The 24,149-nt window shown below is 38.6% G+C and overlaps 1 protein-coding gene across 1 annotated transcript in view; it reads left to right on the top strand.

The window, feature by feature from the left end:
- The window catches only part of LOC136862916 (cell adhesion molecule Dscam2), a 476,298-nt gene that overhangs the window by 71,504 nt on the left and 380,645 nt on the right, over window positions 1-24,149 (top strand). The window contains exon 3 of the mRNA XM_067139195.2: window positions 12,664-13,115. Within this exon, the coding sequence (XP_066995296.2) occupies window positions 12,664-13,115 (452 nt within the window). The remainder of the gene's footprint in view (window positions 1-12,663; window positions 13,116-24,149) is intronic.

Consider the following 24,149-nt stretch of genomic DNA (forward strand, 5'->3'; position numbering starts at 1 on the left):
TCGGGACCATCGGACCAAAGGCAAGCATTCTATCCGTTTAGCCACAAAACCAGGCTTTACTTTGGTAAGGACTTTAATTTGCTGAACACTAAGCTACCGTTTTCACTGATCAGGCAATGAGTATTGGCAGTGGCAGAGCCCAGGGCAGTATTGTAGCTTGTGAAACAGCCTTGCCAAAACAGCAGGCTACTCCGATGGCTCAAAATGCTTCAGACTTGACGTTCACTAAATCAACGTCGAAAAGGGGGGCAGGGGGATCTTGAGGTAGCCCACATCTCAATCCCAGCATATGCCACTGCCACATGCATTGAACAGGATTTGAGCTAGCCTATATATTTTATATGACAGTTGATATCATGATGGGACCTCGAATGTTATATGGAATTGAAACAACAGGAACATAATTCCTATTTTCAAAAAAACCACATGCATTGACCAGGATTTGAGCAATGGCCACCTTGGTATGAAACCATTGATGATGTCACTCAACCATCATTTTCCTAAAATAGGAAAGACACATTGTTCCAGGAGAAAACTCAATGAAATATGAGCTCCAGTAAAAAGAAAATCTTAGCAGAAAAGTACTTTCAGTCAGTTGAACCAAATCAAATCTCCAGTACAAATGAGGAAAACTTCACAAATGGCCACTGGAATAATGTTGGGGCCTACGATGAAAGTGGGCCTAGGACTTGGAGGACTCTGCAGACTTCTTGCACATAAATAAATAAATAAATAAATAAATAAATAAATAAATAAATAAATAAATAAATAAATAAATAAAAAAAATAAATAAATAAATAATTTTACCCCAGTACAACTCTGGATAGGAAAGATGACATCGTAATATTTTTGTAGAATGGGCCAAAACAGATCATAAAAGATCATTTTTACAATTCATAAGTAGAGGAATTGTAGAGTGGTTGCATATAGCTGCAATTATATATATTTTTGTACATAATATATAGTCAGGAGCATGGTTGAACTTGCTTAGCTGATGTGTTGGCCTTCTTTTACTCCCAAAATCTCTTCATCCTCTCGCTGAGCTTCTTCTTTCGTTCTTCTGTCCACGTTATAGTAGCTCTGGTGGTGGGTTTGTCTTCAAAGTGGTGATTATCGATTTTGGTTCTGAATGATTAAGGTTTCTGAGGCATGTAACGCTTCAGGTTTGATCACTGTATTATAGTATCTAAGTTTTGCATTCCGAGATAATGATTTTTTTATTATACCTGTTCCAAGTGACCCTGTATTCTTTCTGTAATTTGGAAATTCTTTATTTGCTTCACGGTCTAAACCAGAGGACTGAATAATTTCTCCCAAATATTTAAATTGGTTCACTTGAACAATTTTTCCGAATTTAGTTATCATAGGTTGTCCATCTAAGTATCGTGAGGCTCCTTCCATGTACTGAGTTTTCTCATACAAAATTTGAAGTCCCGTTTTGATGGCAATTTCATGTAGTTTTTCAATGGAATGAATTGCTTCATGCCTATTATTGGAAAGGATTGCTATGTCATCAGCAAAGGCCAGACATTGCATGTGAATTCTGTCTTTACGTAGTTTTCCAAGGGTTATTATTCCTTTAGTTTCCTTTTCCCAGGTACCGATTACTTTCTCAAGTACCAAGTTAAACAGTAACGGCGATAAACCATCCCCTTGACGACCCCGGTGTTAACAGGAAAAGGCTCAGATATTTTGCCTAGGAATTTAACTTTTGAAGCAGTGCCAGTTAATGTTTGATTAATTCTCTTGTTTTTTATCCACTTGAAATTCTTCTAGAGTATTGAAAAGTGTTTTACAGTCTATAGAGTCATATGCTTTTCTGAAATCTACAAAAGTAATGACTGTTTGTCTGGTTTTGCACATTTGGAGGATAGTTTTGAGATTGAGGATTTGTTCTGTACTAGATCGTCCTTTTTGGAAACCTGCCTGGTATATACCAATTAGATGGTCTGTTTGTTTCTCAAGTCTAGTGAGCAGGGCTTTGGAAAAAATGTTGTAAACAACTGGTATCAAGCTAATTCCTCTATAATTATTGATGTTCATTTTATCCCCTTTCTTGTGTAGTGGATGGATTAGCGCACATTTCCAATCTTCCGGGATTTCTTCAGTGATCCCAATGTTCTCAAGAATCAAGTGGATTTTCCAGGCTACGCTGTCACCTCCTATCTTCAGCATTTCGGCAATTATACCATCTTCCCCCAGGGCTTTGTTATTTTTGAGTCCATGGATTATTTCTTTGACTTCTTCCAATGTTGGGGGTTCTGAATCTTGATTAGATAAGGGTTTTTCAAAGGTGAGTTGTTCTTTAAGGTATTCACAGTTCAAAAGATCCTGGAAATAAACTGCTAGAAGTTTTGCAGTTCTCTTGATTATTCATTAACAATGTCCCATCTGGGCATTTGAAGCAAAGACCAGGTGCCTGATAGTTTGATAATTCTTCTCTGAAAGTTTTGTAGAAGTTTCATGTATTGTTTTTTTTTTAATCTTGTTCAATTTCTGCCAGTCTGTAGTGTTCATATTTGCATTTTTCAGACCTGATAATTTTTTATGTTTGTTTCTGTATTTTGGTGAATTCCTGCCAGGTTTGTTCAGTTTTATGAGAATTTCAATTCTGCCAGGTTTTAATTCTAAAGTTTATGTCCTTGTCGCAAGTTTCATTCCGCCACCTATGTTTGCGTTTCCTGGGTGGTGTGCCAACATTTCGAGAAGCCTTCAAAAGTATGTCTTTGAGTTCTAACCAGTTCGAAGGATTGTGAGTAGGAATACTTTCAAGGAAAGTACTAGTGTTCTGTTTAAGAAATTCTGGATCGACACGCAGGTTTTTTGTTATTCCAGGTTAGGACCTGTTTGGTTTAAATTTGACCTTGATTAAGGATAGATGGTGGTCAGAGTCAATGATCCCTTTTTTAACTTTAACAATCATAATTTCTTTTTGATTTTTCTTGGAAATAGCCACATGATCTAGTTGAAATTCTCCCAAGTGAAAATTTGGGGATCTCCAGGTTGTTTTCTTGTGTGGAAGCGCCCGGAAATGTGTTGACATTAATTTGAGATCAAAATATTTGCAAAAATCAATTCATCTTTCTCAATTTTTATTAGTTCTATTGTGCGCTGGGTATAGTCCTACAATGGTCCTGAATTTCTTTCCTCTACCAATTTGGGCATTGAAATCTCCTAATAAAATTTGTGGATCTTTTTGATTGTAGTTATTGGTGGGTGCATGCACATTAAGTAATGTATAAGCTTTGTTTCCTGATTTAATGGATAGTGTTGAAATTCTTTCAGAAGGCAAAGAAAAGTTAAGTACTGAGTTTACAATGTTTCTTCTTACAGCGAATCCTGTGGCAAATTGTAATGGTCTCTTTAGAGGGGAGATTGCTGGCTTGCCTTTGTAAATTCTATAATTTTCTGAGTCAAAATGATTTTCACCCATGTATCTGGTTTCCTGAAGTGCTAAAATTTGGATGTTTAAGTTATCTAACATGTCTGTTAATTGTTTTAACTTCCCAGTTTTCCGAAGTGTGTTTATGTTTAGACTACCAAAGAGAGTTTTGTATTTTGGGCGAAAAGATTTGGGAAGCTCCGATACATTCCCGCATGATGTTCTCGGTCCCCCAGAATCTGATGACCAAGAAAAACTAGTATGTCTACTTGGGCCTGCGGTAGTTTTATTATTATTATTATTATTATTATTATTATTATTATTATTATTATTATTATTATTATTATTATTATTATTATTATTATTCAGTGTAGCATAGCCGTCTCTCATAACATGAACAGCACACTCTCTTGCAAAGAACTCGACCTAGTTGTAATAAAGAATAATGACAACATTGGTACCAGAATGAAAATTAAAACCTACAACCTGTTTTTCCAGTCTCTGACCAGGTCAGCGATGTAATGAATGAAACATTTTTTGGCTATTATTACAATGGAATCCCCACTCCCAAGGTGATTATTAATGACTGATAAATGCTATGAAATGATAATGGAGAGTGTTGCTGGAATGAAAGATAACAGGGAAAACCGGAGTACACGGAGAAAAACCTGTTCCGCCTCCGCTTTGTCCAGCACAAATCTCACATGGAATGACCAGGATTTGAACCACGGTATCCAATAGTGAGAGGCCAATGCACTGCCGTCTGAGCCACGGAGGCTTCTGGTACCAGAATATCATATTATAATTAGAAAGTCATATTTTCTTCATGTGTAGTGTACTGATATACAGTTTAAAATAATTTGCATACATGAGGCTTTGGTTAGAAGCAGTACTTACTGCACAATGATACCATGTTTGAAAGTTAAGTATAAACATCTAAGTAGTGCAAAAAAAAATAGATGCAATAAATGACAGAAGAACCAACACAGAAATTAGCGAAAATAAGTAAATTTATTTTGTATTTTAATATCTATAAAATGTAGAACTCCTGTAAATAAATTGTATTAATTATTTTATTTTCTAATCTTACAGTAGGTGTTTTGTGTATGTATATATTACAGGAATATTGACAACATTAAAGTTATGTTTGTATTTCCTGCATTTAAATTTGTATGTGTTACTGATGTTTTATACAATTTCTTCTAAGGTGCCCAATTTTGTACTCGGCGATGAGCCAACATATGAGAGAAACGGGCCATCACTTTACATCCATAGAGAAAGATCTTACCATCATTAGAAGCATAGGTAAAGGGAAATTAATGAACGAACTGGAAATTCTACACATCTTTTTGGACCAGACCTACAATAAAAATAAAAATTTTAATGATGTCAACGAAATTAAAAATTCTTTGTACGAATTATCACCTGGATTAATTAATATTGTGAATTCAAATCAAAACAAAATCCCTCAATTTTTTTAAATCTCCACACTCAAATGCTTCATCCACCATGCCAAATGTTAAGCCCGCCCATATCACTTCTAGAAATTCCCCTCCAGCAATAGCACTTACGCCCATAGACCAGCCTACCCCCCACTCTCCCTCCATGCCCCGCCACTTCATTACCGCACCAATACAACACCAGGAGTAGAAATGTTGATAAGACAGGCGCTGCCGGAATAGACAGGTCCATCTAGTATGAATTGAACAAGTAAGTCATTTTACAGTTATGAGCCGTTAGTTTAATACATATTGTCACAATGCGTGCTCTAAAAATTTTTAATTTAAAATTTCTCTTTTACTTCATTATAGTGGTTCATGTTTGTGGGTTACTCTAGTCACGTCCTAGTTCGTGAACCATGGGCAACGGCTGAGTGGCCTAGTAAGTGGTCCTGAGAGTCGGGATACCAGTTGCCATGGAATGGGAGTGGGCATCTCGGACATATTCTGAGTCATGGCCCTCTTTGTGCTCAGGCAGCTAGGACTATACAATTCACAAGTGGTCCATAACCCGTTAGAGGAGAGATCCTCACTTGGACTATGTGCAAGTAGGGTAGCATCTTGCTTCATGAATTTACCGATCTCAGAACATTTTAAGCAAGCCTCGGACTTATGGGAGTAATGGAGTCCCACTCCCATTTGACAGGCGAGGGACTCCTTGGAAACAACTTGGCGAACGAAATGGAATTCGATGGGGAGCTATCAATATTAATGGGGCTTATGGAAGAAAGAAGGTAGAACTGGCTGAGTCAGCAAAGAGGATGCATCTGGATGTGCTAGGAGTAAGTGATATTCAGGTAAGAGGAGATAATGAGGAAGAGATAGGAGATTATAAAGTGTACTTGACGGGTGTTAGAAAGGGAAGGGCAGAGTCTGGGGTAGGGCTCTTTATCAGGAATAACACTGCACGCAACATTGTTTCTGTTAGGCACGTAAATGAGTGAATGATGTGGGTAGATTTGTCAGTTGGAGGAATTAGGACAAGAATTGTGTCCGTGTATTCACCATGTGAGGGTGCAGATGAGGATGAAGTTGACAAGTTTTAAGAAGACCGGGCGAGTTGGCCATGCGCGTAGAGGCGCGCGGCTGTGAGCTTGCATCCGGGAGATAGTAGGTTCGAATCCCACTATCGGCAGCCCTGAAGATGGTTTTCCGTGGTTTCCCATTTTCACACCAGGCAAATGCTGGGGCTGTACCTTAATTAAGGCCACGGCCGCTTCCTTCCAACTCCTAGGCCTTTCCTATCCCATCGTCGCCATAAGACCTATCTGCGTCGGTGCGACGTAAAGCCCCTAGCAAAAAAAAAAAAAAAAAAAAAAAAAAGTTTTAAGAAGCATTGAGTGACATCATGGTCAGGGTCAAGAGCAAGGATAGAATAGTGCTAATGGGCGATTTCAAAGCGAGAGTTGGGAATAGAACTGAAGGGTATGAAAGGGTGATTGGTAAATGTGGGGAAGATATGGAAGCTGATGGGAATGGGAAGCGTTTGCTGGACTTCTGTGCTAGTATGGGTTTAGCTGCTACGAATACATTCTTCAAGCATAAGGCTATTCACCGCTACACATGGGAGGCTAGGGGTACCAGATCCATAATAGACTATATCTTAAGAGAATTTGAATTCAGGAAATCTGTTAGGAATGTACAAGATTTTTGCGGATTTTTCGATGATACAGACCACGATGTGATCTGTAGTGAACTAAATATCTCTAGGCCTAGGGTAGAGAAAGTGAAATCTGTCTGCAAACGAATAAGGGTAGAAAATCTCCAGGACGAGGAAATTAGACAGAAGTACATGGATATGAATAGTGAGAAGTTTCGAACAGTAGACAGTAAGCAGTTTCAGGATATAGAAAGTGAATGGGTGGCATACAAGGATGCTGTAGTAGAAACAGCAAGGGATTGCCTAGGAACAACTGTGTGTACAGATGGGAAAAGGCGAACATCTTGGTGAAATGATGAAGTGAGAGCAGCCTGTAAACGTAAAAAGAAGGCTTATCAGAAATGGCTCCAAACAAGGGCCGAGGCAGACAGGGATTTGTACGTAGATGAAAGAAACAGAGTGAAACAAATAGTTATTGAATCCAAAAAGAAGTCGTGGGAAGAGTTTGGTAATAACGTGGAAAGGCTACGTCAAGCAGCAGGGAAACCTTTCTGGACAGTAATAAAGAATCTTAGGAAGGGAGGGAAAAAGGAAATGAACAGTGTTTTGAGTAATTCAGGTGAACTCATAATAGAGCCCAAGGAAACACTGGAGAGGTGGAGGGAATATTTTGAACATCTTCTCAATGTAAAAGAAAATCATCATGGTGGTGGTGGAAACAGACAAGCTCATGGGGAGGAGGAAAATGATGTTGGTGAAATTATGCTTGAGGAAGTGGAAAGGATAGTATATAAACTCCAACTTTTATGTTATGTAAATGTAAATACTCTGTAATGTGTTCTTGTACCTCTGCAACTCTGTGTTATGTATATATACTATAAATACTCTGTAATCCATTCCTGTACGTCTGCAACTTTTGTGTTATGTAATTGTAAATAATCTGAAATCTATTCTTGTTTTCAGCAACTCTTATGTAAATGAAAATATTCCATAATCCATTCTTGTACTTTTGCAACTTTCATGTTACGTAAATGTAAATACAGTCAGAAATAATTCTCTGTAATCCTCATATTGATGATGTACATATTTTGTATATTGTATGTGTTTATATGTTCAACCATTTACTAATTATCTTATATACACAAACTATATTTTGATGTGTAAGTGCCCGCCAGTATGTAATGTCCTGTACAATTCCTATGTATGAGCCTGCAGGCTCGTTGGAATTAATTGAAATAAATGAATGAATGAATGAATGAATGAATTGTCATAAGGCAGCAGGAATAGATGAAATTAGACCTGAAATGGTGAAGTATAGTGGGAAGGCAGGGATGAAATGGCTTCATAGAGTAGTAAAATTAGCGTGGAGTGTTGGTAAGGTACCTTCAGATTGGACGAAAGCAGTAATTGCACCTATCTATGAGCAAGGGAACAGGAAGGATTGCAACAACTATCAAGGTATCTCATTGATTAGTATACCAGGCAAAGTATTCACTGGCATCTTGGAAGGGAGGGTGCAATCAGTCGTTGAGAGGAAGTTGGATGAAAACCAGTGTGGTTTCAGACCACAGAGAGGCTGTCAGGATCAGATTTTCAGTATGCGCCAGGTAATTGAAAAATGCTACAAGAGGAATAGGCAGTTGTGTTTATGTTTCATAGATCTAGAGAAAGCATATGACAGGGTACCGAGGGAAAAGATGTTCACTATACTGGGGGACTATGGAATTAAAGGTAGATTATTAAAATCAATCAAAGGCATTTATGTTGACAATCGGGCTTCAGTGAGAATTGATGGTAGAATGAGTTCTTGGTTCAGGGTACTTATAGGAGTTAGACAAGGCTGTAATCTTTCACCTTTGCTGTTCGTAGTTTACATGGATCATCTGCTGAAAGGTATAAAATGGCAGGGAGGGATTCAGTTAGGTGGAAATGTAGTAAGCAATTTGGCCTATGCTGATGACTTGTTCTTAATGACAGACTGCGCCGAAAGCCTGCAGTCTAGTATCTTGGAACTTGAAAATAGGTGCAATGAGTATGGTATGAAAATTAGCCTCTCGAAGACTAAATTGATGTCAGTAGGTAAGAAATTCAACAGAATTGAATGTCAGATTGGTGATAAAAAGCTAGAACAGGTCGATAATTTCAAGTATTTAGGTTGTGTGTTCTCCCAGGATGGTAATATAGTAAGTGAGATTGAATCAAGGTGTAGTAAAGCTAATGCAGTGAGCTCGCAGTTGCGATCAGCAGTATTCTGTAAGAAGGAAGTCAGCTCCCAGAAGAAACTATCTTTACATCGGTCGGTTTTCAGACCAACTTTGCTTTACGGGAGCGAAAGCTGGGTGGACTCAGTATATCTTATTCATAAGTTAGAAGTAACAGACATGAAAGTAGCAAGAATGATTGCTGGTACAAACAGGTGGGAACAATGGCAGGAGGGAACACAGAATGAGGAGATAAAGGCTAATTTAGGAATGAACTCGTTGGATGAAGCTGTACGCATAAACCGGCTTCGGTGATGGGGTCATGTGAGGGGAATGGAGGAGGATAGGTTACCTAGGAGAATAATGGACTCTGCTATGGAGGGTAAGAGAAGTAGAGGGAGACCAAGACGATGATGGTTAGACTCAGTTTCTAACGATTTAAAGATAAGAGGTATAGAACTAAATGAGGCCACAACACTAGTTGCAAATCTAGGATTGTGGCGATGTTTAGTAAATTCTCATAGGCTTGCAGACTGAATGCTGAAAGGCATAACAGTCTATAATGATACTGTATGTATGTATGTATGTATGTATGTATGTATGTATGTATGTATGTATGTATGGATGTATGTATGTATGTATGTATGTATGTACGCACTTCATTACAGATAATCTTAAGATCCCTCCCAAAGACCAAGCAACACATCAATGGGAATGATATTCATACAAGACTGTATTAAGTGTCTAGGATGTTCCTTCTCAATTAAGCAACAGCCTAAAACTAAGAAACAGCTTAGCATTGTACTCTTCACAATTCCTTGACGTTACATGAGACCTGAAGTCAAGACACTTACAGTTTCATTCACAACAACGTTCTTGACCAGTCTACTTATAACAATTGGTTTTAAATCTCCACTAGTACTTGACAACACATTTCAATATTAGTTATGTCAAGAACATGAAAATGAAACATGTGGGTCAAATAAGCCCCAGTATCAATATCCTCTTTTCTCAAGACTTATGATAGAGAAGAAGATCCATTTTAGTTTTGAACATATTTTTAAGTTAAATAGAATAGAACTGCCAAGTTAAAACACAGTTAATTTAAATTTATATTTTCAATCTTGGTAATAGGTTACCGCATTGCCTTCAAGCCATACAAAGAAGCTAAATTGGCTCAGCTCCTGGGACAGTCCAAATATTGGTCAGAGGCAGCAGTCATCCTTGAAGTTGAAAATAATGTATGCTACCAGCAAGTTGTATATCATATAACCTCTATTTCAAAAAGTTTTCTATGAGCCTCAATTTACTGTCAGATCTTACTGCAAACCACACCCGGGCGACTGGAGTGGGACATTGATGATGATGATGATGATGATGATGATGATGATGATGATGATGATGATGATGGTCTTATTTAACAAGGTGTTGGAGAAACTTGAATCATATGTGATGACCACCTGGGGAACTATGATTTAGAGGGAATCGGAAGAATGCAAAAGTGCAATCATGGAACTAGAGCCTCCGTGGCTCAGGCAAGATATATGCTGGACAAAGCGGAGGTGGGACAAGTTTTTCTCCGGGTCCTCCAGTTTTCCCTGTCATATTTCATTCCAGCAAAACTCTCCAATATCATTTCATTTCATCTGTCATTCATTAATCATTGCCCCACAGCAGTGCGACAGGCTTTGGCAGCTGGCACGATTCCTATCCTCGCCGCTAGATTGGGGCTTCATTCATTCCATTCCTGACCTGGCTGAATGACTGGGAACAGGTTGTGGACTTTCATTTTCAATCATGGAACTATCTACTTCAGAGCAACAGACAACATAATTGCTCTCTGATAGCATGACAACGGTGTTGTAACTTTAGTATCGAAATCTCGAAGTGTCTCTCCTGTAACCAGTCCACAATCTTAGCATAATCGTTAACGCTATTATCTGCTGTCCTCAGAGCCCCAGCTTTGATTCCCGGTACTGCCAGAGATTTAAGAATGGTAGAATGGTTGGTATGTGGTTAAAATGGCAAATGCAACTCTCCTCCATTGGGGTGTGTTCAAAATTAGCTGTACCACCTCAGGACAAGCACACAAGTTTACTTGTATTTTCCCATAACCAAAGTAGATCGAGTTCGTTTTATTGGAGGTAAAGGAGAAAAATTCAGGAGGACTATCCTTTACTTGTCTTCAAGTATAAAAACAACATGGGAGGGGTTGACAGATTCAATGAAAATGCCAATTCACTTCACGTTCACTTTCGTGGCAAGAAATGGTAGTTCCCATTTCCTGCATTTGGCTCGGACACAGCATGCCAAAATGCATCTCTATTATGTAGAATGGCAGGGACAGCAAGAGACTTGATGTAATCCAATTTCCAGTGAAATATTGTGCAAGTGTACCGTGGATTGTATGGAAATCCCCTGTACTGGAGTCTGGCCCATGGTTCAGTCTCATCGAGGGTACCTGTTGTAGTGAGACTAAGCGGAAATGCTCATGGGCATGAGAGAGGAAACAGTACTCAAAGGAGCTGTGCCAAATACTTTAATATGACAATAGCAAACAGCTCTATCTCAACAGCCTTGAGTGGAATGCGAACAGCGACAGTGGTGACATCTAGCGTGTAGGTGTTACAAGCCCAGGAATTGCATACTTGTGTATGCTACAGTTTAGAGGAATGCATCTACACTCAATATACATATTTTTCTTCAAAATAATTGAACAGTCATAATAATTAAGAATGTAATATTGAAATATGAAATGCCTCCTTTATATACCTCAAAACGAGCATTATGTTAGCCGTGCCTTTTGCTATGTCTTAAAAATTAAAAGCAGAATTTGTCTGAGGAGCCACCCAGCCTCTGGGAGGAATATGTAACAACAACACTCTCCTCTTCTTTCTGGCCATTTTCCAGTTACCTGGGGCAGCATTTTGTATGGACTTAGCCTAGCTTTGCAGCCGGATGACTTTCCTAACACCAACCCTATGTGTTTCTGTGGTTGTTTTTTGGTGTGAAGTGTTGTATATATTTGAAGATGCGTATGAATAGGAACACAAACCCATAGTCCCTGATCTACAGGCATTAACAGATGCAATTAAAATCTCTGGCTCAGCCAAGAATAGTACCAGGGTCCTCTGAACCAAAGGCCAATATGCTGACCATTCCATGGTGGGGATTATTGTTTTATGATGAAGTACAACTGGCCAACAATCCTCTATTAACAATAATCAGAAGGGAAATGGAAAACGTCCGACACTCTAAGGAATGAAAATATCATCAAAAGAAAGAGAAGGACCACAAAGCGCTAACCATTCAGCCAAAGCATCAGAGGGAGTAGATAACAACATGCATGATTTATTAAGATTTTGGGAAAGAAAAGCTTTAATTTAGGAACAGGAGTTTTGTTCCATTATTTTGTATTCTTCTTCCTCTTCAGTATGACTGATCTTCCTGAATTCTACAGGGGAGCTCACCTCATGTTGCCATCTATCTCACTTTTGCTGCAATTTGAATTTCCTGTTTTACCACTGAAGAATGAAATACATATTCTGTATATGAATAGTACATATTGAGGTCACGTGAGTGAACTACGATGTTCCTGACAAAGATCATTTAGTTGATATTGGTACTTCTGATCAAACTGTTGAGACATTCATAGAGAGAGCTGACCTAAGTGAACTCAAGTCACTTTTTTACTGTAAACAATGGACATCTTGGTTTTACATAGTTAAATTAAATGTGATACTAATGCATATCTGTCCCATTTGCCATTACTTATCAGTACCAAACAGGTAATAAAAACTGTGGCTAACAAGGAAGTAACTTGGTTTTAAATTTCTCAGTTATCAGATAATTTTAATTAATTTACTTACACTTGTTATAAGAAAGTCCATTTTGAAACAAGAAATGTTTAATAAATATAGAAGTAAATGTTAACTATCCCTGAAATGCTTTAAACTTAATTGTATGCTTCTGATATTGCAGATGGTTTCGTCAGGACCGACACCAACTTCGAGCAGTTCCAGATGACGATCGCGTTTTCCAGGTTGGAGAATGCTTGGCCATCCTTCATGCAGATGAAGGGGATGGTGGTCGCTGGGTGTGTGTGGCTAATAATACTGCAGGAGTGGAGAGGCTGGACTTGAGCCTACATGTTGTTTCACCTCTAAGTGTGGTTGTCCAGCCTGCGGGCCAGGTCACACTGGATGTTGGTGCTCGGGGAGAATTACATTGTCTTGTGTCAGGTGCTCCCAGTCATCCTCCAGCACAACGGATATGGCTCAAGGATGGGCATGTTGTAGGATCAAGAGGTGGTGATTCTGCTGGAGAGTACTTTGTTCTGGAAAAAGTTCAGAGAGAGGATGCAGGAATGTATCAATGCCTAGTGCGAGGAGAGGATGACAGTGCACAGAGTTCGGTACAGCTACTCCTTGGAGGTTAGAATGTTTTAATTTTATACTGATCTAGCACCATATTCATTCTTTTAGAGATACTACAGCCTATTGCTTTGAACAATTTTATTGAATGGACTATTTTCAGTAAATTTGTAACTTTCTAGACTAAATTACATACTCTACACTCGCAATTCTAGTTAATGTGCTAAAACAGAGCCATGTCGTTTCTTGATAGAGAATCACATTTATTTATATACTATATCTGTTACTTAGACAAATTTTCACAACAATTTTGTTTTTGACTGTAACACAAGATCTCTGGTCATCATGAGTTTAGCTTTGTCTAAAACTGTGTGAAACTAGATCCATGAATGTAAATATTCAGGGGAGTTTTGATGATCATATGAATGATGAATGTTACAGGCCAAGTAATGATTTCCAGAGTTTGAATAAAATTAATAACTTATCCCAAATGATTTGAACATTTAGCTTTTAGAATGTTTATCATTTTGTAACTAAAGAAGCTGAAAAACAGAACTGTGTCTACCAAAATTCACTTTGGCATTGTCAGTAGAAAATGAAGACATGTGACTGGCATTCAAATTGAATTATTATTATTATTATTATTATTATTATTATTATTATTATTATTATTATTCAGCCCTGTGTTCTAGTAATACCTAGTGAACCTGCCTCTTACTAGTAGGCCCTAGGTTCAAGAATGCACATTGGTCCCAAGGAGAGACATTTTTGAGTCTGTGCAAATTTGTTCTTTCCAGAAGTTTCTAGTGTTTTATATTCTTTTAATTTCCTGGATAGATAGTTTTTCCTTCTACTTGTTGGATTTGAATTTTGTGGTCAGAAACAGTGCATCATGTGCCAACGAGATGGCTAAGTTTAACATCAGCTGTGAAAAGAATGTTTAAAAATTAGGGCCAGCTATTATGAGCTATTTTCAAAGTCTGGATTATTATGCCAGATTTTTTTTTTTTCAAAATGTTTCAAAATAATGATCCAGATTCAGACATGTACAGTATATTAACTTATATTTTAATTCCTTTGTCAGTGTAGGAGATTACCTTGATATTACCACAAAATATTTAGAGAAAGGTGAATTAAATGTGTCTGAATCCTTCAGATGCATGGTGTCATTAAAGAATAAAATTGAACAAAGTATCAAGGTTAACATTTTTTGGAAATGCTACTCAACAACTTCTGAAATCTTTACAACAATCAAAACAAAGTAAAATTTTAGGTGAATTTTGTGAATTCTATAGTAACATATTGTGCTCTCTTAAAGAACGTTACACGGTACTTCACTGAAAGTAACCCACATTCAAGTTAAATGGCTGTTCTTTGAGTGGGGAATTGGAATATTCTAACTTTGAAAAAGTTGTTCTTGTACCGGTATTATATTTTCAGGAATTTGTGAGCCATGTTGAGCTGTATGAGAGATTCTAGTAATAGTAGGCATGTTTCAGAAGAATACATTCATTTTCAGGGTACCGGTACCGATATTGATAAGTGGCTTCATTTTCTTCTGAAGTATCAATTAAGAATGTGCCAAATACACTGACTGACAGAGCAAATGCAACACCAAGAAGGAGTGGTCAGAACTTTATGCCAATTGCAGGGTAGACTGACGTCACTGAGGTATGCTCATGATGTGAAATGCACCGCTGTGCTGCGCACGTAGCGAACGATAAATGGGACACGGCGTTGGCGAATGGCCCACTTCGTACCGTGATTTCTCAGCCGACAGTCATTGTAGAACGTGTTGTCGTGTGCCACAGGACACGTGTATAGCTAAGAATGCCAGGCCGCCGTCAACGGAGGCATTTCCAGCAGACAGACGACTTTACGAGGGTATGGTGATCGGGCTGAGAAGGGCAGGTTGGTCTCTTCGTCAAATCGCAGCCGATACCCATAGGGATGTGTCCACGGTGCAGCGCCTGTGGCGAAGATGGTTGGCGCAGGGACATGTGGCACGTGCGAGGGGTCCAGGCGCAGCCCGAGTGACGTCAGCACGCGAGGATCGGCGCATCCGCCGCCAAGCGGTGGCAGCCCCGCATGCCACGTCAACCGCCATTCTTCAGCATGTGCAAGACACCCTGGCTGTTCCAATATCGACCAGAACAATTTCCCGTCGATTGGTTGAAGGAGGCCTGCACTCGCGGCGTCCGCTCAGAAGACTACCATTGACTCCACAGCATAGACGTGCACGCCTGGCATGGTGCCGAGCTAGAGCGACTTGGATGAGGGAATGGCGGAACGTCGTGTTCTCCGATGAGTCAGGCTTCTGTTCTGTCAGTGATAGTCACCGCAGACGAGTGTGGCGTCGGCGTGGAGAAAGGTCAAATCCGGCAGTAACTGTGGAGCGCCCTACCGCTAGACAACGCGGCATCATGGTTTGGGGCGCTATTGCGTATGATTCCACGTCACCTCCTGTGCGTATTCAAGGCACGTTAAATGCCCACCGCTACGTGCAGCATGTGCTGCGGCCGGTGGCACTCCCGTACCTTCTGGGGCTGCCCAATGCTCTGTTTCAGCAGGATAATGCCCGCCCACACACTGCTCGCATCTCCCAACAGGCTCTACGAGGTGTACAGATGCTTCCTTGGCCAGCGTACTCTCCGGATCTCTCACCAATCGAATACGTGTGGGATCTCATTGGACGCCGTTTGCAAACTCTGCCCCAGCCTCGTACGGACGACCAACTGTGGCAAATGGTTGACAGAGAATGGAGAACCATCCCTCAGGACACCATCCGCACTCTTATTGACTCTGTACCTCGACGTGTTTCTGCGTACATCGCCGCTCGCGGTGGTCCTACATCCTACTGAGTCGATGCCGTGCGCATTGTGTAACCTGCATATCGGTTTGAAATAAACATCAATTATTCGTCCGTGCCGTCTCTGTTTTTTCCCCAACTTTCATCCCTTTCAAACCACTCCTTCTTGGTGATGCATTTGCTCTGTCAGTCAGTGTATAAATAGATTATCAGGTTTTTACGAACTATTTCAGGATCAAATTCATTTGTGGAAAGAATTTTTTTTACTAATGAGACATAAATGGACAAAAGTTAGAAACCAGAGCCAATCAGAACTGATGAAGGCAGAATTACAGGTTTATCAAACATTTTCACTATCTTGTAATGATTTTTATCAATTTGCTAAGCAGGATATTTAATTGTTGAGAGTAGCCAAGTCACAAGAGAAATACAGTTCTGTTCAACATTGTAGGTAGTGCATTAAAATAAAACTACCAGACATGTTTTTCAATTACTTAATTCATAAAATCTTTCATTTTTTTACTGACCAAAACCTGGCAACCCTACCTGGGTAGCCTCTTTGTGTTTCTCATAGTGTTTGCCATATCAGCACTCTACTTGACCAGTAAACTAATGATGAAAAATGTAATGTTAATGAGTGACTAATGCAACATTATGAACCCTTTATGTTGCAAAAGACTGAGAAACTGAAAAAAATCAATTTTATTGCATGTTTAGAATCAAATACAATAGACAATCATACATACCAGTATATGTTCATTTTACAAAATGATATTCATTTAGTGATTTATTTTTGGTGGGAAATATATATCCCACAGCCACTTCCCGATAGGTGACATTCTTGGCGTGTTCATTGGGATAGTAATTTCCCACCTAGTAAATTATGTCATATTTTCCACAAGTAGCATAACAGTCACTTTACACAAAAGCTAATAATATCAGTAAAATAAAAATGCCATGTAGATATCTCATAGTACCTAAAATGAAGTGTAGGTCAAATCGATCTTTAGCACATAGCGTAGCGAAGAGCACAAGAACAGGCTTACTTGTGGAAGGGGTAAAACATGTTTTACATTGTAATTGACACACATCATATTACTGCGTTTTTCCTTTGCCTTTGTACTGCAGTACGCACATCATCAGTAATTAGCCACTTTTTCAGGTAGGTGAGATCTAACTTCAGCAAGTCTGATGGTATTCTGTATATTATTCTTTACGTCTGATTGATTCCCTTTCCTGCCAAATCGTTTAGATGTTGCAAAACCTGTTGAAAATATACCAATCAGTTCAGTGATCTGAATTTCAAATGCAATAAGCTTTTCATTTTTTCTTTTCATCTCTTTGCTGTACATTATAAAAGAAATAACTATACTACACCCAATCATATCATAAAACAGTTTGACACTCCATTGCCTAGATTTTTGAGTAATACTGTAGTCCTCTAAGAGCTGGTCAAAACTATCAACACCCTCCACATACATGTTCTAGTCAGCAATTGCCTGAGGGCGGCCTATTTCATCCCTGTTACCTGTCTTATCTCATCTCAGAACATTGGTTTGCAATGCTGGTTTGAGCACATTGCTAACTAGCGAAACTGCTTTCTTTCCATGGTCTTTCCACTTCAAGATACTAATATCGTCCGACTGTACAAAGTCACTTTCACCCCTGTTAAGGAGATTATCCTTCTTCAACATTCCCTAGGGATAAAATTTCCTGTTGATCCTAATTGTCCCACAAGCAAAGAAGCCAAGATCCAAAAGTTTTTTCATCATTGGGATATTACTAAAAGAACATCAAAGAAAACACAGTAAAACAAACCTTTGAAAGCCTTACATAAATTTAGCACCACCCTTTCACCCAATGGCAGTATGCTTTCATTATCACTGTTCTTGCCAGTATATATATATATCAAATGCTAACATAAATTCAGTGACAGCAACAGCAGACCCAAGCTTTGAAACCTCTCTTCACTGGCTTCATTGGCATATATTGCTTTATTGAACTTCTTCCTTTGCAGGTGACCATGCTTTCATCTATTGATAAATACCAGGAGGGAGAGAACAGTGCAGGAAATAGCTGTTGCAAATGGTTTATCAGAGGGCATATTTTATATAGCCTATCAAAATTCGGTGAGTCCCGCGTAGGCATCCTGCTTTTGTCATTGAGATGTATACTTCTCAGTATTCTGAGAAATCTTTTCAGAGACATAACACATGCTATAAATAAAGATTTCATTGCAGCCATTGGCCATTAAAATATGTTTACATGACTAATTACATTAAACAGAATTTGGTAAGTCTCATCTGTCTTTTAGCACATGTCACAATATGATATAAGTTGCAAGTGCGAAGTACACAAATACATTCCTTTCTTGGGGTGTGAAAAGTTTTCTTAGCACACACGTGGTGATGAAAACTGTGTGTTGCTAATCTAGTCACTATATGCCTGAGTTCATAGTCTGCCTTCATCCAATCTGTACTGGTCACAGCCTCTGTGGTGTAAAATGTTTCCCATATATCTCCCTTCTTGGTTTTCAGCTCTGTTTGTAACTGGTTGAATGCATCTGTAAATGGCAATATTAGTTTGTGTCGTAGTTCTTCTGTGTAGAAGAGTTCTCTTGTCAGCTCGTAACATAGTCTTGAAGGAGTGAATTTGGACAAACATAATACCTTTTTCATGTAGATTGCTTTTACACTTTCAATGTCTCAAATATTTCTTTTAGTGAGATGTTACCCTATTAATTCTAGTCTGTATGTTATTATCAGGGATATTTTTGCATGCAACAATTGCATAGCGACTTCAACCGAAAGTTTGCATAAGATCAAGGTATCATTCATTGCTATTACAGCCACAGCCACTCTATCCTTGATGTGTCTGGTAAAAGTAGTTCCAGATATATGTAATGTAATGCCCATATATTTAAAGTTGTTTACAATTGGCATAGTTTCTCTTCTGTTCTCATAGTAAATTTTCTCTGTTAATGCTGTTCTGCCTCCCTTACGGAAGATCATCTGTACCGTCTTCTGTCGATTAATTCTGAATTCATTGTCCTCTGCCCAAATGTTCAGCTTGTTGAAGGCAGCCTGTAGTTTTTCGATTTTTTCTATACGAGTACCATGTCATCTGCATACATGTATATATGTACATTGTCACCTTCAACCTTTATAGTGGGTATTAGGTCTGAGACCGCTATATTGAAGAGTATGGGGCTCATTGGATCACCCTGTAGTACTCTGTTCATCTGCGTTATGGGATTCAAGATAGAGACATTATCGTTTACAGTGATGTAATTATAAGCAAGGATGGTTCCAATGATGTTCATTAAAGAATTCATATATCCTATTTTGTCTCCCAGTTTATTCAGTAGCTTTTCCCCGTCCACTAGGTCGAACGCTTTGTTGTAGTCTATGAAGATCGCATAAAGTTTCCCTTTTGCATGTCTGAGGGCATCCACTATGTCGTCAATCAGATTCTTTATCACATTCATTGTAGATCTCCCTCATCGAAAGCCGAATTGCTCTTCCGGCAAGGCATGGTCTACCTCTTCTATCAGTCTTGTTGTTAGTAACCTGGTATAGAGTTTAAAGATATTGCTTTCTAAGGTGATTCCACAGTATGAATCTAGGCAACTTGTGTTTCCCTTTCCTTTATATAAGATCTTCATCATTGAGTGTCGCCGGGTGTCAAGGATTTCGTTCATTTCCACGCACTTATTGAAGAGTGATGCCCACGTTGTTAGTAGTATATTTTCTGTAGTTTGTATATGTTCACTGAAAATGCCATCAATATGTGCCACAAAAAGTTCTCATCTGTAGACCAATAAAGTTTCATGGCAGGCAGAGGATGAAGTCCCATGAAAATAATTATGCCTAAGAATGCTTTGAATTTCATGAGTGAGAGCTCCAAATGAATACCATTTTGCTCGGCATAGAGGTTAGACTGGTCAACAATGTAATTCAAAATCCCTGTTTTTCAATATCATACTCAATACAGCTAGGGGGCTGTCCGTACTTTTTGGCTGCATCGTTCCAAAAGGCTGGGAAAAAATTCTTCCTGAAAACTGGGATGGTTCGGATGATACCATTCTCCAGGTATAACTTTCTGGCTGATGCTCTTGTTCTCTGATATTTCTCACTGCAGTGCTGCTGTAGAGTAATTCGTCTTCTGTAGAAAGGAATGAGTTGCTATCTGGCTCAACAGCAGGGAATAACGGATGTCTTTCCACTGTTGGAGAAGCAGGTATGAAGTCTGGCTCAGCCAGTGAGTTGTCAGATAATCCTAACTCAGAGTCATCAGACTCAGGTCATTCCAATAATAGAGACCTACAGCATTTCCTCTTCGTTCTTCCTTCACCACTGGTGGAAGGTTCCATTTCTGGCTGTTAATTAGACCTCCTTCCTAAGAGAAACAAAATATAAAGCTTATAACTCATGTTCCTATCCATCAACATCATGTATCCACATGCCCTCAATGCAACTGTTGGTATTATACAGGAATAATATTGTAATAGTCAAGCTAACTGCTAAATAAACTTACCAGAACTGAGTGAACAATCTTCAACATCACTATAACCTCCGAAATCTGAGCCACATGCCTGCTCATCGGGTATTTCCTCTTCCAGCCAATTCACAATATTCTCCATATTCCTTGACAATATATTGGGGCAATCTACAAAATAAGCGTGTAAACACGTTAATTGGAATTATAAATTAGATCATGTACCCAGATGCTAAATTATACCTAACAGCCTTCAAATATATACTAATGTGTGTATGCTGATAAACTGGTGTGATAAATCTGCATAGGCCTACATGACTTCAAGTTGGTACGGTATAACAACTTGGATAAGAAGGAGAACAACAAAATATTGCATATACAAACAACTAAATATGTAATTCACTGATATACAGTCCGATACTTGTAATCTGTGGCACTCAAATTTATTTATGAAACATCAAAATTTGTAAACAAAATCATAACCTAAATCTTTCCTTGACAATTAACATTCATAACTGTAAATCAATAATTCAAGGCATGAAACTAAAGCATAATATTACTTGTAGATATGTTACAGAAAACTGTTTCTGCCAATTAGACTTCCTCCTTGGCTCCGGTTTTCAATAAATTGCTTCAAACTCGCTGACTACAACACAACACAGTCTGCTAAGAACTGCAAACAACCATAGGGATATAATTATATTTTCCACCTGGTAACATCTGACTTGCTGGTCAAAGAATAAATATATGACTGAGGCAATTTATGCACTCCCTGTGTCCAGCACATTACACTACATAAACATAATCCTTGCACTGGAACTAATCAATAACATACTTCAACGAGCTCTTATTCCACCAAGACAACGTAGAGCTCAGCCCTGGTTTAATGAAAAATGTTACAAAATGCGTACCTACAGAAACACTAGAAGCGTTATACGCAGCCAAAACGACAGGAAGAGATGAAGATCTTAAAACCTATGCAAGTAAGAGGAGAAATTACAAGCAACCTTTGAAGGAAACGAAAACTGCATTCATGGAAAAAGAAGCGAATAGAATCGCAGAAGCAGCAAAGAAAGACCCATTCATTGCCCTGAGGAAACGAAATGTATCACAAGCCACAGTTATACCAATGAAAGAATGGGAAGAACACTTCAAGAAAATACCAAATCAACAGAACATTAATGTAGCTGTGTGCAGAAGCATAACTGAGGAATGGATTCAAAATCCACTACCGATAACACCAGAAGAGATCACAGACGTCATCACTAAAGCAAAAAGTAGAAAATCCCCTGGGCCAGATAGTATTTGCATGGAAATCTTAAAAGACTCATTGGAAATACTACTTCCTTTATGGACCTGCAATCAGGGACAATACCGGAAAGCTGGAAAACTGCGAAGATTAAAATGCTATACAAAGGTAAAGGGGAAACAAATGACACAAATTCATACAGAGGAATAGCACTGGAGAATAACATCTTCAAAATCTATACTAAAATACTAACGAGGAGACTTGAACAGGAAGTAGACCCAAAAATACCAGAATGCCAATTCGGGTTCAGGAAGGGTAGAAACACAACACAAGCTGTAAAATTTATTCTGGACGAGATAGAATCAGCACTAAGAATGCCCAAGGGAAAATACTACGCAGTCTTCATTGATTACAAAAAGGCTTTTGATCTTATAGACAGAAAACAACTACTACAAAACATCGAAGACATGATTGGAAAGACACACTACATTAGTAAAATATTAGAAAACATCTTGACATACAACGACATTGTAGTAGATGATGGAATAAGAACATCTAACAAAATCAGACAGACAAATGGTGTACTACAAGGGGACCCCATTAGCCCAACACTGTTTAATATAGCCACTGCGAACATCACCAATATCCTTCGAAATACAATGGAGACGACCCTCCTGATGTACGCCGACGATATGGTCATAGCGGGCCCCAAGAAAGAGGAATTACAGACGACATTAAAAGCCCTGGCAAAATGGGCACTGGAGAATGGTTTTGAGATAAACATGAAGAAATCAGCACGGATGACATTCAGGAAAGGGGGAACAGCGTCACCAAAGAACACGCTGTTATTGAACAACGAAGAGACGGAAGTGGTTAATAAATTTAAATACCTAGGTATCACCCTGCAGACAACAAATCGATCATTCAGCTACCATGTGGAAGAAAGGACAACAACGGCTATTAAATACATATGTGGACTCAAGAACCTTCATCGCTTATCGCTGAATACAGCTATGACTCTTTTCGGTGCCACAATAACACCAATAATAACATATGGTATAGAACTAATATGGGGAAATCTAACGTACAAGTACCTCGAGAGAATTGAAAAGGTGAAAGGAAGATTCATAAAGCACTGCTTGCGAATAGGGAAGTATGCACCATCGAGACTTGCCTATGAACTAGGAAGAGAGACCTTCTTCATAGAGGATATCAGGTATAAGCTCAGCCTGCCATCTACTGACGCTTACCAGGCACTTCTAGCTGCTAGACAAAGGAAACGAATGGACATCGACTTGGAATTTTACAGTACCGATGCAATGCAAGACAGATCATGGACAAACGCTAACAAAGAACAAAGACACACAATCACAAGACTATCCATTCTTGGCTACCACCACAAGTTATGTAGCAATAAGAAATTTCACCTACCAAACGGGAATTGCATATGCTCGCTCTGTGGAAAGTGCTGCGAAAAATACCATATTGTGTTATGTTCAAAAAGGACCAAAAGCATCTCGCAAATTAGCAATGAATAATTTCAAATTTGATGTAACCATCTTGTATATTCCCTTTCGGGTGCTTTTCCTATTAATTTTAATAAACACAATCCTTGCACGGTACGAACTAGATATCCCAGTATAGTTTGTAAAATTCTGGAGAGTTTAATATCGAAGTACATCAGAGGGATATGTGATGATAAAAATTGGTTCATGAGGAGCCAGTATGGATTTAGAAAGAAATTTTCTTGTGAGGCACAACTGGTGGGATTTCAGCAGGACATATCAGATCAGTTGGATTCAGGAGGTCAGTTAGATTGCATAGCCATAGATCTTTCCAAAGCCTTTGATAGAGTGGAACATGGAATATTATTAAAGAAATTGGAGGGAATAGGATTGGACGTAACGGTTAGACGTTGGATAAAAACATTTCTAAATTCAAGGGTTCAGAAAGTCAAAGTAGGAAATAATGTATCGCAGGAAGAGAAAGTTTGGAAGGGAATTGCACAGGGTAGTATAATCGGTCCGTTACTTTTCTTAATATACGCAAATGATTTAGGGAACAATATAACATCAAAAATAAGATTGTATGCAGATGACATAATTGTTTATAGAGAAATAAACAACATTGAGGATTGTTAAGAATTACAAAGGGACCTTGAAAGTATCCAACAATGGGTTGAAGAAAATAATATGAAGGTTAATGGAGGCAAATCAACTGTTACAACTTTTACAAACAGGAGCTTTAAAACTGAATTTGAATATACTTTGGATGAGGTAGTTATCCCAAAAGATGGCAAGTGCAAATACTTAGGTGTGAGATTTGAAAGTAATTTGCACTGGAAGGGACATATTGATGACATTGTTGGGAAAGCATACAGATCATTACATGTCATAATCAGGCTACTTAAAGGATGCAACAAAGAATTAAAAGAAAAAAGTTACTTGAGTATGGTTCATCCATTATTGGAATATGCAAACAGTGTTTGGGATCCTCACCAAGAATACCTAATAAAAGAAATAGATAGTGTGCAGAGGAA

This window comes from Anabrus simplex, chromosome 2 (genome assembly GCF_040414725.1).
Source record: "Anabrus simplex isolate iqAnaSimp1 chromosome 2, ASM4041472v1, whole genome shotgun sequence".
NCBI lineage: Eukaryota > Metazoa > Arthropoda > Insecta > Orthoptera > Tettigoniidae > Anabrus > Anabrus simplex.